Source organism: Dipodomys ordii, unplaced genomic scaffold, assembly GCF_000151885.1.
Source record: "Dipodomys ordii isolate 6190 unplaced genomic scaffold, Dord_2.0 Scaffold9, whole genome shotgun sequence".
NCBI classification, from domain to species: Eukaryota; Metazoa; Chordata; class Mammalia; order Rodentia; family Heteromyidae; genus Dipodomys; species Dipodomys ordii.
Window position 1 is genome coordinate 7,911,555 of NW_012267225.1, and position 16,026 is coordinate 7,927,580.

General features: G+C 45.6%; 1 protein-coding gene across 1 annotated transcript in view; it reads right to left on the reverse strand.

Moving 5' to 3' along the window:
* Positions 1 to 16,026, reverse strand: part of Ryr2 (ryanodine receptor 2 (cardiac)) — a 294,371-nt gene that overhangs the window by 232,579 nt on the left and 45,766 nt on the right. The window contains exons 7-10 of the mRNA XM_013009227.1: positions 12,891 to 12,969; positions 11,097 to 11,209; positions 4,201 to 4,297; positions 3,486 to 3,582 (exon numbers count right to left, since the gene is read on the reverse strand). Coding sequence (XP_012864681.1) covers positions 3,486 to 3,582; positions 4,201 to 4,297; positions 11,097 to 11,209; positions 12,891 to 12,969 — 386 coding nt within the window. The remainder of the gene's footprint in view (positions 1 to 3,485; positions 3,583 to 4,200; positions 4,298 to 11,096; positions 11,210 to 12,890; positions 12,970 to 16,026) is intronic.

The window sequence follows — 16,026 nt, forward strand, 5'->3', positions numbered from 1 at the left end:
GTAGAATGGATCAAGAAAATATGGTATATATACACAATGGAATTCTATGCCTCCATCAGAAAGAATGACATTGCCCCATTTGTTAGGAAATGTTAAGACTTGGAAAAAAAATTATATTAAGTGAAGTAAGCCAGGCCCAAAGAAACATAGGTCCCATGGTTTCCCTTATTTCCAATATCTAGTATATGTCTGAGTCAAGCAGAAAAGGTCAGATAAGTTGATGTTAGGGAAATGAACCCCAAGATAAGTATTCAAATATTTTTTTCTTTCATGCGATTGTTTCTAAAATATTTATAAGAGTATATCTTTGTTGCTTTGTATGTCCTTCCCCCACAGTATAACCCCTGCTTTCACTGTATTTGATGTCAGTATAATTTGTGGAGGGGAAGGGAAAAAACAAATCATTTAAATAGGGATACTGGTGGACCCATTGCAACAAAGAGATGTACAAATCATTATGCCAAAAAATGAACTTTACAACTTTGGTTGGGGGGGCACAGGGGGAGGGAGGAAGGATTGGGTGGCGGGGTAGGGGGAATGGGAAGGGATGAGGAGGCAACAATGCTTGATAAGAAATGTACTCATTATCTTGCCCATGTAATTGTAACCCCTCTGTACAGTATTTTCACAATAAAAAAAAGAATTATCCTATCATTTTGTGCAAATGATCACTGAATCCCAATATGTAATCAAGACAAATAGAATTCTTCTTTGCAAAGAAAGTGTCCTTCCAGCAGCTCCAGGCTGCCTATTCCTGACTCGTTTCCTCCCTTCAGCCACAGTCTGCCGTCCACTTTCATCTCATTTCATCACATGGATGTGCTATAAAAAAGGAACACAGACGGAAACTCTTGCTGCCACCAGTATCTTGAGACAATCCCAGGAGGTTCGGCTGGACACAGGCCAGGACTGGATTGAGAGAGAAACGGTCAGCATTACAGCGTGACAGGTCCCAGGGTGGACGGCCGGACGGGTGCAGTCTGCAAACATCTGTGAAATCCCCCCTCGCTTTCTCCGCAGCAGTGGCCAGCTTGGCTCCAGGCTCTCTCGGACCTCCTCGGGCCTCTCTTCCAGCAAAGCCCAAGCCCTTCGCTGTCCACACACGAGCCCTGCAGCCCACAGACCCTCCTGTCCTCCCAGGCTCCATGAGGCCTGTTCGGTCTCAGTAATGATGTTGATGGTGACAGCCACCATCATATCCCATGCGCCACTCCTGTCGCCTGGATTAAATACAAGCTGCTCATTTCATCAGCATTCTGCACAACACCCCCACGGACTAGAAGGTGACAATTGAGCTGTACTTCACAGAGGGTGACAAGAACAGTGGAAAGTAATGACGTCCCCTGAGGAGCTACAAAGCTAATCCATCTAGCCTAGGGTTTGGCCTTCGCAACCACCGATCACTAGCGGCCTTGAGGGAAGACCCAGAAGCGCTCCGGGGAGGCCTGCATGAAGGAATTCAGGGACCCTGGAGTGGAAGATGCTGTTCTAGGCCTATACAAGCTCTGTGCTGGGGCACTGGGAAAACCCACGCTCCCTGCCCTGGGCTCCCATGGCTAACCACACAGGCTCTCCACCCTCCTGCGACCACCTGACCATCCTGCCCCCACCTGACTGTCCTACCCACGAGGACCCCTCCCCATCCCATCTAGTCCTTGAATCCTTATGTCAGATGAACTATTAGACTATCCCTCTCCTAACACATATTCTATCATCATCATTATCATTATTATTATTGTTGTTTGCCAGTACTGGAGCTTGAACTCAGGGCCATGTGCCCTCTCACTCGGCTTTTTCTTGCAAGACTGGCATTCTACCACTTGAGCCACACCTCCACTTCCAGCTCTGTGCTGGCTACTTGGAGATAAATGTCTCTTGGATTTATCTGCCTAGGTTGGCTTCAAACCTTGATCCCCAAATCTCAGCCCCCTGAGTAGCCAGGATTACAGGTGTACCCATTAGGAAAAATCCTAATGGGTTTTTCTTGCCTCAAGAATCTTTGATTTTAAGCCTGTGTCCTGTCACAGCTGCAGGGATCCCACTCAGCTGTGGCAATGGTGCTGACCAAGGAAGCTGATTGATTCTCTCTCGCCTGGAAGCTGCGCTTCTCTCCCTCCTTCCCTCCATCCCGCCCTCCCTCCCTCCATCCCTCCCTCCATCCATCCCTCCATCCTTCCATACCTCCCTCCATCTCTCCCTCCATCCCTCCATCCATCCATCCATCCCTCCATCCCTCCATCCATCCTTCCATCCATCCCTCCATCCCTCCATCCATCCCTCCATCCATCCCTCCCTCCATCCATCCCTCCATCCTTCCATACCTCCCTCCATCCCTCCATCCATCCCTCCCTCTATCCCTCCATCCTCCATGCCTCCATCCCTCCATCTTCCAGGTGGGAACTGCAACTCCCAGAATGCACTGCTCTGCTGCGCATCAGCTCCTACATTTAGCCTCTGTTTGGAATTCATTCCCCAACAGGCTGCTCTTGACAGCCCCTTTCTCTTTGAACCATCAATCCCTTCCCCCCAGGACATTGAAAGCAGCGTTTTTAGCTCTGGAAGTTTCTCCAGGCTCTGCATTCTGTGCGTCACCATACACAGATCTGCCTGGTCAGAGCAAAGTCCTGAGACCAGCTTTCAGAGCACCTGACTCTCGCTAAGCTACTTAAATGGCTATTAATTTCCTCAACACTCTCCTTATGTCTTCTTCTTAAATTACAGTAATAAATATTTATTAAACAAGCTACCCAAGCGTCCATATCAATGTTATGAGAAGGACTGGGTAAAAGATTTAAAGACACATCACAAACCACAGAGACAGACTTTGCTGCCATCTCTCATGGATATGTTTGGTTTACCATGTTCCTTGACTCGTTTGTGAGGGGCGGCAGGAACTCGCAAATCATAACAAGTATTTTTACTGTTTTAAAATCAGTGCACTTTCAAGTAGAGGCAGACAATTTTTGTCCTGTCCCCAGAACTATGAACAGGAGAGAGGTATTGTATCGGGAAGTGGTCGACTTCATCACCTGTCAACATGTGGGAGGTAATTGAAAAGGGCCCTGGCATATTACACAATTCCAGAACTCTGCTCCTGAGGCCGAGTTTGAAATTAAACCCCGGAGAAGGCGAATTCATCAACACTAATGAACACTCAATGACATTTTAAGCAGTTTAAGTTCATGCGCTCGCTCCGCCCACTCCTTTCATTTGGTACAATGCCTCTGAATGTGTTTTAGTGATACAAAAAAAAAAAATGTCCAGTGAGAAAAACATGTGGGGGGAAAAAAAAACAACAAACCAAACTCTTCCTGAGAAACCAAGCAATGGCTCCCTTCAGTGGGCAGATCAATGACCGCGTAGACCTGTTGTGATGCCAGTGTCCTGACAGACAAATTCTTAGCCAAGTAAAATTCCATCAAGACAGAGTGAGCATGCATCAGTTACACCAACCCCAGCACCAGGTGCGGGGCTTGGGTACCTACCTCCTCTGCTCTTCCCCGTGCTCTCCAGAGGGGACAGTGAGGCACTCATCCATGTGGCCATGGAGCAGCCGGAGGACATCACCACCGATGAGGTACCCTGCAAGGATCAAGGTCACAATGGTCAGGCTGATGGCCAGATGCACCAAGGGGGCCGATGGTGCACTTTCATACATGGAACGTCAGTGCTGGACAAGGTCACAGGGGTCGATGGCACTGGCAGGACATGCTAAGGCCCAGCCACACAAACCTCACCATTTTACACACACACACACACCGTGACACACACACACACACACACACACACACACACCATGACACCCTATCAAAAGTGAGAAGAATGCAGCTACTGCCCTAGGAAATCCAACTGCATAAACATCACTGGGGTGCAGCCATCAGACACAAGCCTGAATGATGAACTTACACTGACTTTGATTGGCCTAATGAATGACAGATACCCAGAGACGAAGAAATGAAAGGAACACAACCCTTAGGTTGTGTTCCACTGGAGAGGAGGCAAAAAAGCTCACGCTGAAAGCACAAAAATAAAGATAAACCTCAGTCCCAGCTTCCCTTGAAGAGAGATTCCTTAAACGCCATGATCGCCTGGCGCACTACAAAAGCTCACTCATTAGCAAGCAGCTCATGACCACAATCCCAAAGGTGATCAGTGTGTGCACTGAGGACAGAGCCTTCCAATGAGAGAGGAGGATTTTACCTTGGGCGGCTTCGCTTCCTGAGCTGATGGGGGCCACGCTCCACAGAGTCTGCTGGAAGGCCGCGTCCACGTGCAAGCCGGTGCCGTAGGACAAGTGCTGCGAACAGGCAAGGGAGGATGGCGGGTGAGTCCCACCGGGCAAGCCAACCTGCCCTGGCATGCTCCCAAATGCCCATACCACACAGCTCCTTCAATTTGGTCATTCGAAACTCAAAAACACCAGCAGGGAAAGAAAACGATTGAGGCTCCCTTTTGATCTCAGACACACATACCAACAACAAACACTCTTATTTGCCAAAAAGAGACTATTTTTTGTCTTAAGGTATGTTGATGGAAAAAAATGTTACAGAAGGTAGGCACTTGGCATTATAATGGTGACAGTTTATAATGGTGACAGTTTGTTGACCACAAAGCCAGTGTCTTCATTTGATGAAGTCTACAGAAACTGTTCACTGCAATATGACATCACAGACAGTAGATGGCAGTATCTCCTAATAGCTGCCTAAAAATAGGGCGATTAAACCTCCTTCAGCTCTCAAGACTATTATTTTAGGTTGTCCTTAAAAAATAGAACTGTGTTCACAAAATGTAATATTTAATACGTGTCAGGAACATAGATATTACTTATTAAATGTTAACCAAGGGAAGTGGCGCTATGGCTCAAGTGGTAGAGCACTCGCCTTGAGCTGAAGAGCTGAGGGACAGCACCCAGACCCACAGTTCAAGCCCCACAACAGACAAAAATAAATAAATAAATAAATGTTAACCAAGGCTGGGCACGATGCCTCATACTCATTCAGGAAACTGACATCTGAGGATGGTGGTTCAAAGCCAATTTGGGGAGACAAATCCTACAGACTCTTATTGCTAATTAAACAGCAAAATGCTGGAAGCAGAGCTATGGCTCAAGTGGTAGAGGGCTAGTCTTGAATAAAAAGCTAACAGATACATCACAAGCCCTGAGTTCAAGCCCCAGTAGGGGCAGAATGTGTGTGTGTGTGTGTGTGTGTGTGTGTGTGTGTGTGTGTGTGTGTGTGTGTGTGTGCTAAAAACAAAGTTATAACTACAGCAAAATGCCTCGATTACTCATCACTCCTTGGCTGCCTTTAAAATTTCCAAACTATCTGGGCACCAGTGGCTCACACCTGTCATCCTAGCTACTCAAGAGGCTGAGATCTGAGGATCATGGTTCAAAGCCAACCCAGGCAGGCAAAGTCCATGAGATTCTTATCTCCAATAAACCACTCAGAAAACCAGAAGTGGTGCTGTGGCTCAAGTGGTAGAGCGCTAGCCTTGAACTGAAGAGTTGAGGGACAGTGCCCAGGCCCAGAGTTCAAGCCCCACGACTGACCAAAAAAAAGGGAAAAAATTCCAAACTCTACCTGCCCACACCTTCTCTGTGGCCATCATCCTCCGCCCTGGAGCATCTCATGATTTTAACCCTATCAGACAAGCCCTGGGACTCTGATCTTCCTAGGAAATGAAGACCCGCCAACCACAGCCGGACACAGACACCCAAGGAACACCACAGACCCATAAGCAACACAGGGGCTCTTTTACCAAAACACAAGCCCTCCACATCACTGAGTCCTTCGCACCCTCAAGAAGAAAAGGCATTGATGGGGGCATTGCGACACACTCATAATTACCTAGTTGCCTTCCAGGAGAACCATTGGACTTAGCAGCCAGTCCTCCACACCTCCCCTTGACCACCGCTGGCCGCCTGCTTCCGTATAAACGCCCATTCTCATACTTGATCCCATGCTTTTACTGACCTTAATTTTTTAATGTGTTCCAGTTATTTTCACTGTCTACAAGCTAATCATATCTGTTCTGCTTCCGCAAACCAGAAAAACGTATTTTCCTTCACAACAATTAACACCTGGTATCATTATTTGGTTCATTTTCCTTTCTGGTGATTTATCTAACTGGGGTCCCCACCTGTGGGCCCAACGTCTACCATGCTGTTCCGTACAGAAACAGGCAGAGAAGCCAATTAAACCTCCAAAAACAAAACAGCACAAGTTTAAAAAAAAAGTTTTAAGTTACACCATAAATATTTCTGCCTCAGTGACTTAATAAAAGATCTCATACCACCTATATGTGTATAGATATGAAATAACTGCATATATATATAAGATATAGACACATATGTGTGTATCTATAGCTTACATACACACGCGTGTGTGAATATTTAAGATGTAAGGTATAGATTTTTTTTTCCCCAGGGCTGAGGACCGAACCCAGGGCCTTGCGCGCGCCCGGCGGGCGCCCTTCCACTGGGCTAAACCCCCAGCCCCAAGATACAGATTTTTTGAAAACCATCTGCAGCCCAGCATCGGTGGCTCACATCTGTAATCCTAGCTACTCAGGAGGCTGAAATCTGAGGATCCAAAGCCAGCCCAGGGAAGAAAGTCTGTAAGACTCTTATCTCCAATTAGCCACTAAAGAGCTGGAAGTGGAGCTGTGGATCAAGTGGTAGAACACTTGCACAAAAAAGCTCATGGACAGTGCCCTGAGTTCAAGCCCCAAGACATGCGCATGCACGCATGCACACGAGCACACGAGTGCACGCGCGTGCACACACACACACATACACACACACATACACACAATCAAAAATCTATCTGAAAATAACTCAAAACTCTAAGGCTTTCCTTTTATCTCAGCTTTGAAGCCAAGTTAAACCTCATTTGATACCACACTAAGTAGAGAACCCTTGGTTAATTCATGACGGATTCACTGATCCATACAGGGCTAAGCAGCAACAGAATGCCTCTCTGCCCTGGAGGAAGAGATGAAATACAGGCACAACACACCACAGGGCCACACATTCCAAGTGTTCTGTGAGCTATGTTAAAAACGGGACAAAATTCTAAGAGCACGTGTGTCGCCAAACAGGGCTGGAACCACGCTCACGTCCACGGTCCTGGTCCATGGTCCTGGTGCCTATTCCACGGGAGAGGTGGGGCTTCTGACTCAAGCTGGAAGGGGCCCATGGGTCACTCGACCTGGGCCTCCGCCAGGGGATGCGCCATCTCCAAACCTGTTCGTGCAAATGCTGGACTTCGGTATACTGACTCAACATGGGACTGTGCTACGAGTAAATCTGTTAAAGCACACTAGAGGCTTGGGACACCAGCCTGGTAGGATGTCTGGCATTAATCCATACCCCACAAACCTCGTCATTCATGGGCTGTAGGCTGCGACCCCTTGAGTCTAATCAGCTCTGGTATGGGGAATGTAGCGAACAGAAGACCAGAAGGCAGAAATAGGAGAACACAGAGTGCAGGGGACGGACAGTCTCTTCTTTGAGCATCCACTTCAAACCACAGATGAAGGCTGGACCTGATCAAGGACCTTTTGCTGGAGCAAGGAGCTATCACAGTGAAGAAAGGAATGAGGGGGTGGAGGAGATAAAATGCAATTTCCCCATCAGACCCAAGCCTAAAGAGGAACCGTGCATACGCTGAGCTATACAGTCATGAAGTTCCTTAAGACAGTATGACAGTCACAGAGAGCTATCTAAGTAATGTGCACTCTTCAAAGGAAAATATTCTCTGGGTATAACGACTTCGCATGCTTCCACTTAACTTTGCTGCTTGAACAGCAAATAGAAATCCAAGACAGAACAGCTTCAAGTCAGGCCTGCAGTATTAAATATTCACATTATGGCAACAGTCTCAATCTCTGAAACCGAGATGAGCTATATCCTGAAAGCCAAAAGAGATGACGGCTGAGGTTGAAAGCAGAAATCAGCCTTGGGCTGAAAAAAGTAAGCACCATGGAATTTACTCGCTAATCAGGAAGGGTCAGCCAATATGGCTGGGCTCGGGGGACTGATTTGCTACCTGGTGTCAGCTATAACCTCATGCTAGTGACTTTCAAGCTTCCCTATCCACAAATCATCTGATCTGTCCAATCCTGTCCAAAAATAATACACTCAAGTCGGGTATCATTGGCTCACCCCTGTAATCCTCACTACTCAGGAGGCTGAGATCTAAGGATCACGGTTCAAAGCCAGCCTGAGCAGGAAAATCCATGAGACTCTTATCTCCAATTAACCACCAGAAAATCAGAAGTGGCGCTGTGGCTCAAGTGTTAGAGTGCTAGCCTTGAACTGAAGAGATCAGGGACAGCGCCCAGGCCCAGAGTTCAAGCCCCACAACCAACAGTAGTAGTAGTAGTAGTAGTAGTAATACACTCAAGAGGAGTGGTGTGGGGCCAGTGAAAGAGGGGCTGACCCAAAAGCTCTGTTTTAATCACACACACACACACACACACACACACACACACACACACACACACACACACACACACACACACACACACACACACACACACACGTCAGAAACAGAAGTAATGGGACAGGAATTCCTAACCTGATGCCCACAAAGGTATATTTCAATACTTTCCATTTCCTTTGGAACCCTATGTATTTCCTTTATCCATGAGTATGGTGAGATCAAAACGCTTCACCAGACTGCATCTCTAAATTCAACCCTTATCTGATGCGATTCTTCACTTTCTTATCTCTTACTAAATGCCAGGGCCCTCGAGGGCCCTCGAGATAGAGCATGTAAAATAAATCATCATCCAGAGACAGGAAACACAAGTGGGTAAGCCATATTACTCCCCTAGCTTCAAGTTTTTCTCTTGATCAAAGGAAGAATAAATAATGGACACAAGGAAATAGATGCTCTTAGCTAGGAGCTGAGGTCTCATGCCTTTAATCCCAGCTACTCAGAGGGCTAAAATAGGGAGGAGCATAGTTTGAGGCTACCTTAGGCGGAAACGTTCATGAGACTCTATGTCTAAAAACAAAAAAAACAGCAAAAAAGCAGGGCTGGGGGCATGGCTCAAGTAGTAGAGCACCAGCTGAGCAAACAGGCTGGGTATAAGGCTCTGCGTTTGAACCCAAATAGTGGGGGAAGGGAAGAGAGAGTGAGAGGGAGAGCAAGAGGGAGGGATAGAGAGAGATCATACTCTATAACTCCTAAACCACAGGAAGAGAAAAATAAATGGCTCAAAGTGAATGAGCAGAACTGAACAGGAAGGACTGGAGATATAGCTCCAAGGCAGAGCACATGTTTAGCAGGTACAAGCCCTCAGTACAGCCATGCACCCTCCCTGCCCCCAGAGAAAACGGACTTGGTTGACATAACAATGCACTTGAAAACATTGTCTTTCATCACTGTATTCATGCCTCTTTAGACAATTTAATAATTTGTTATTTAATCCAAAAATTTGGGGTTTTGCTCAATTAAAAAAATCCAATATGGGTTTTAGGCAGCCCCAAAATCACTTGTTTGAAGCCTTTTTATCACTCCTGAGAACTCAAGGCAGATGGCTGACGGATGCGGCCAGCAGCAGTCTGTGGCTGGTCTGCCTGGACCAATCATTTCTGCAGCCCAAGCCCAGGTAACCTGACATCTCACATTTCACATGAATTAAACTGCTCAGTGTGGAACGGACCAGAGACTTCACATTCACGTGCCCTGTTTCCTCCACTGTGTGCTTCCCTTATATGTAAGCTGCTTACCCAAAGCCTTCTTTAAAAGAAGGCAAAGCTTCTAGTCGGCGCAAAAATAAACATGCTTTCTTGACGAATGTTCCTAGAAAGAGGCTTAAGATGGGGTTTCATAGTAGACTCTGAAAACAGCAAAAGCCAGAAAAGACAGCACGTGGGCCTGTAGTTGACAACCTTGCTACGTGATAAGACCCTGTATTCTGTGTTCCTCAAACCCCCAGGTCCAGTTCAGTCGGGGCGCCCCACCACACAGCGCCTTCCTGTAGGTTGTAGTCAAGGCAATGTCACTTGAATGTCTGAAACGCAAAGTCAGATGGTCCAGCCACTAACCAGTCATAGGTCAGCAGACACAAATGACTGAAAAGCCAGTGCTAATAAAAGAAAAACTATTTTTCACAGATAATTGGTTTTGACTTAAAATTTTTTCAACTTCTTTATTTTAAGCATTTTTTTCTCCTTCTTCCTCCTCCTCTTTCTCTTCTTGTTCTTACCTTGCCTTTCACAAGCCCCTCCACCCCCCAAAAAGATCACCTGTAACATTCCCTCTATCTCTCTTTCCCACCTTTTATCAAACGATGGGCACCAGTGACTTCCCTCACCCTGCCTGCTTAGGCACAAAGAACACTTTTGACTCGGTGACATCTAAGCCCTGCCTAGCATGAGCTTCCTGCCATGGACACTGCTTCTGGCTTTGTTTCAGCCATCACCCACAACCACATCTGGGACCTTCTGGTAGACATGAGTGCCAGGCCTGCCATGCCCCTGTTGTGTGTTTGATTCCTTTCTGAAGTCCAAAGAGTATCATGCACTTCCACAGATTGCAACCTTTTATGAACATTGCACAGCCCTATTCTTTAGCAGAACTGTAACTTACTAGATGTGTTCCACGGAAACACCAAAACCAGAAGTACACCCAACAGCCAATACCCACTCCTGCTTTCATTCTCCCATTGCCAGCCCAACCTGGGGAGAGAATGCAATTGTAGGTGACAAACCTTGAGATTCCACCTGCGTGATGAGAGTCTCTCCGGTAATAAACCGGTTCCGTAAAGATCAAGATCTTCAGTCACAGTTCCACAGAGCAGCCCCGGGGACTCAAAGGACACACAGTGGAATATTCCCACTCTATTAGGAAGCGGATCCCAGAGAGGGCGCTGTGGGCCTGGTGAACACGCCCCCCCACCCACCCAAGGTCAGGAGGACTCGGGCCTACCCAGACCTGCACAGCCACAGTCCCAACTCTGACCACACGTGATTTTCCAAGCTTTGCTTGTCTAGATGCAAATTCCCTTTCCTGTTCAATTCGGAGTTTGGCAGAATCAGTTCACCGCAGTGCCACACCCTCGGGACTGCCGGCCGCACTTACCAAGTACCTCTCCGAGGACACGCTGACCAAGATGAGGTCATCTCCCACGCGGACCTTCTCTCCTTCTGACCGCTGCTTGGAGGCGGGGTGGATGGTCCACCAGCACGCCTCACCTGCGGAGTTGGGGGAGACAGAGACACACCTGAGCATTTTGTTTTTTAACTCCAGATCTATCTCTTTTGGCAATGATTCCATTTGTGTGGGCTGCAGGAAAAGGACATTTTGTGCATCATTAATATGGCAGACAAAGAACGCAGCCCAAGAATGGCTTAGGGTGAAGACATTCTGAGAGGCCAAGTTTCTTCCCGTGGAAATGGGTTGTGACATCTTAGGAGCTTTCCTCCTGCTAAGAACTGTTGACAGAGGACAGCCGTGTAGACTCACGTGAGACCCGAGCCACACTTCAACCACATCGACTTCCTGCCCCATGCAACCAACAACATGCCTTTGCTCTGTTCACTCGGGGCTCTGTGACTTTCATCACTTGACTCCAAAATGACGTGGGGGCTGGTTCAGAAGGAAGACACTGGGTAACTACCTAAAAATCCTACTATCCCATTCCCTTTGTTTGCCCCATTTTTGTTATGTTAAAATGTGCTAATTTCTCTGGATCTCAGTAAAATATCAGAAGCTGACTACAGAAGGGTACAATGAAATAAAAGCCTGTGACTATGCCTTAAATACTTTCTTATAGAACAACTCAGGCAAAAGCTCGGCCGCATGTCCTTCCTTGTGCCTGGTCATGTCTCCACAGATAGAAGTGTAAACAAACCACTTCAATCTGCTCATGACTCCCAGGCAAACCCTCATGGAAGCGTTCACTAGCCATGGCAATGAGGCTCTCATATTGTCTGTGCTCTAAGAATTCTCCTTCTCTCCCCTTCACCAGCTTTGCCATTTTCCAGAAGTTAATTCTTTTTCTTGACTAATTCCTCAATGCCAGAATGCAAGTTCTTCAACAGTAGAGTTGCTATGTGCTTTGATCCACCAGCCCCTTGCTGGTATATTATAGCCACTTAATAAAAATTAAACTTGCATGAATGATTAAATGAGCAATCCAATAACATTCCTTAAGCATGCTTCTTATTATCTGTGCATTGAGCTACTTTTCCTACAGTCTCATGTGCATGTCACCTGATGAAATTCCTTATCTCTGTTCCCCTACATTGTTAAAAGTTGTACGTGGTCCTTCAACCAGACATGTATAGTATGCTCACTATTTGCCCATTTATGCTTTAGTAGCTTGGGAAACATCAAGAAAGAAAAAGAGAACCATGTAGGCTTGTACAAGATTGTAAAAGATAAAAGACTACATAGTCAGTTCGTACAACGGTCCCTAAAGTAAATGTAAATTCTTCAGAGAACCAAGAACACAAGTTTGTACTCTCTTCTTGTGGTTTTCTAAAAGCATACACTCACAGACATTTGTGCTTCCAAAATTATGAAACAATGCCAGGCGCTGGGAGCTCACACCTATTATCCTAACTTCTCAGAAGGCTGAGATCTGAGGATCGCCATTCAAAGCCAGCCTAGGCAGGAAAGTCTGTGAGACTCTGATATGCAGTTAACCAGCAAAAAAAAAAAAGCTGTAAATGGAGCTGTGGCTCAAGTGGTAGAGCATCAGCCTCAGGACAACACCCATGTCCTGGGTTCAAACTCCAGTACAGATATAAACAAAGCCACTCAGCTAAATGTATTTCTGATCCTGTTGGCGGTGCTCTCCATCCGGGCTCCACGCAGCACTCTCTGCCCGGGCTCTCCACACACAGATTCACCTCAGCACGAGCCGCTCACCTGTGGTATCCTCTTGCAAGCCCACGTCAAAAGCCAGCTTGTCAGTTGAGGACCGGGAGGTTGACAGACAGCACAAATACTAAAAAATAAATAAATAAATACAGAATTGGCAGTCGTCATGAAGTGTTTCTAGTCACATCGGAGCCTTATTCCAACAAGGAGCTGGATGTCTATCTATCTCCGCTGATTAGTCTTTTTATTAAAAGCAGAAAAATCTACCTACTTATCTTTGCATTCTGTTTTCACTTTAAAACTTGTTTTTAAACTCTTTGACATCTACCCAGAGTTTATTTCACTAGCAGCATGGCCGCTTGTGAAAATGGGGTTCACCATGCCTCCACATGTGTGCCCTTCCCCAAGAGACGTCAGACTAGCCACACCATCGCTCCTTTGGGTGTTCCTAAAGATCTGTTCTCAGATAGGAAGTTGAGGTCGACTCCTCCTAGCCTTCTGGAGCTGCAGATACCTTGTGACGCGCTATGCCAACGAGAATGCAAGCTGAAGTAAGATATACAACCATCTGTGCCAAGGAGCTCAGCATCACGGGAACAACCAGGGAGCCTTCAGGGAAGACCAGACAAGCGGGGACAGGGAGTTACTCCCAGAGTCCTGGACGGTTCATGAAAAGGCTCCAGAGCTCCTCGCATCCAGCTAAACGGGTGTTAGTATGAGGAAGGAGAGGAACCCACAGGGCCAGGGGCTGGCACAGTGGCTCAGTGCCTGGGGATAGGGAGTCAAATGGACCTGGACAGCCTCATTCTGCCCATTGGCCACCAACAGTGACTCCCACCTTGACAGACAGCGGGCTGATCGATCTCAACCTGTCAAGGGTCTGACTTGAAACTTGCAGTCCTCGCTGATCCCGGGGTCTACAGGATTTGGTTCTGCACATGTGTACTCTAACTGACTATACCAGGACATTCCCAGAAGAGGACTGCACTAACCTAACTCCTTTGAACTTAGGGTTCAACAAGACCTATAGCAGAAAGCTGACTCCTATCTTGTGGGGGGGGGGAGAAGAACGCCAAAGGGAGGGAGGACAGATGGAGAGAGGAAGGGTGGGGGAATGCAGTCATTATAGTCAACATCTTTACATAAAAACAGAAGCAGGTACATTGAAGGGACCGGTAGGGTAGGGGGAGATGGAGGAGAGTGATGGAATGATCCAGATGCCCTGGACTTGTAAACTGGCAGGTGGAACTGAAACCTCTTTGAACAACTGCTTAAGGAGACTTTTAAAAACATGCAGCCTGTCTCTAGTTGAGACAAAGCCACAGTTTGACGGTCCTCAGACTTTGCAGGCAAAAAGAGGTGCCTAGTAACAAGAATTCCATAGCACTTGTCAGTCATACAGCAGCAGGCATTGTCACTAGTCACTTCTCACCTTCACAACACAGAGATGGATGGTATAATTAATCTACCAAGCATCGGACGGTCCACAAATGCAAGGCACTGGTCTTATTCATGACTATATTATGTGCCTAGACCAGGATGCTAAGCAGTACTTAGTGAATGGATGGATGAAATTTCAGACACAGGCACAAGCTTAAAGAGGTTCAGGAAAGTAGCCCAGGCTGGCCAGCATGGGGCAAAGTAAGACTGAATGCAGACCTAAACACCAAATCCAGCCTCAAACTCATCTAATACATACAGAGCTATAGACAGATTCGTTCTCTTAATACATCTCCTAGTTCATGTGGGTTGTTCTACGCAAGTCATACGGTTTGATATGCTGTCAAAAACAGATTTTCATGAAACTTTAATATGTAATCATCTTGTTCAAATTTTATATCTGTCTTGTACCCAAGTCACTCTCTCAAATGGTATTACTTAACTTTTTATACTTTATTTTTATTTATTTTGTATCTTCCACATCAGCCAAGAAGTCCAGAACAAAATTACCTAGCAATAGCAGATTAAATGTCTTATTTATTTATTAGTGTTAATGTTACCAAGATCAGTTTATGCATTTTAAATGTGTGGCATTGGTTATTGATTCAGTGTTGCTATTCTTTTCATTGGGAAAATTAATCATCAATGCTTCAGTTAATTAACAGGCATTAAAACCAGGTGCCATGGCTCACGCCTGTAATTCCAGCCACTCAGGAGGTGGAAGAGACCTGAAGGATCACAGTTCAAAGTCAGCTGGGGCAGAAAAATCTTGCAAGGTTCCATCTTCAATTTACCAGAAAATACCAACTAGGTAGGCACGGTTCAAGTGGTAGAACGCTAGCTGTGAGCAAGCCTAGCACAGTGTACAAGGCCTTGAGTTCAAGCCTTACTCCAACCCTGATACATACACAGAAAAAGAAAACAATACAATGGGTATCAAGTGGTATTTCAGATTTTCTTCTATACTTATTACATGATAATCACTTTCTTCTTTGACCTATATATGTGATATAGCACAGAAATGAAAATTATATTGTTAAACCATAACTGAAGTCATGCCTACACCCTTCCCAACTTCTCTCCGGCACCTTAAATTGAATCATTACATCAATACTCATGACTGAAAGGAACAGTGTGTTTGTGTGTGTGTGTGTGTCTGTCTGTCTGTCTGTCTGTCTGTCTGTGTGATGGATTTTGTATTAAGACAGGTCTCTTACTCAAAAGAGATTTATATGCCACAGGATTTATCTTCTTTTTTTAAAACAAATGATCATCAATTATATTATGCTTCCAGATATTGAACTATAATGTAATCACTAAAATTATGCTAATGAAAAATTAAATGACAAGGAAATGCTCATGCTGTGATTAAATGTAAACAAAACCAAGAGATAAGTTTGGTCCTGTAAGACCTCAATTATGTCAGAAATTTAAAACAGGAAAAAAAAGTTGAAATATTTCCAAGTTTTACAGCTTCTCTTATTCATATGATTAAAACATTTTTTCTTCTATACCTTCCAAATTTTATAAAATAAAGTCAGTAGTTTTAAGCGTTAATAAAGTATGTAAGTAAATGAAGTAAAACTTTTATGTATCTTAGGTACATGATGTCAAAACACAGCATTTAAAAAATACATAATATACATCTCTGTATGTTACTTTTAAAAATATTGGGAAGAGGGGCAGAGTCATAGAGGGGGTATGATTTATTGAAATATATTTTTCAAATGCCCCTCTTTACAAA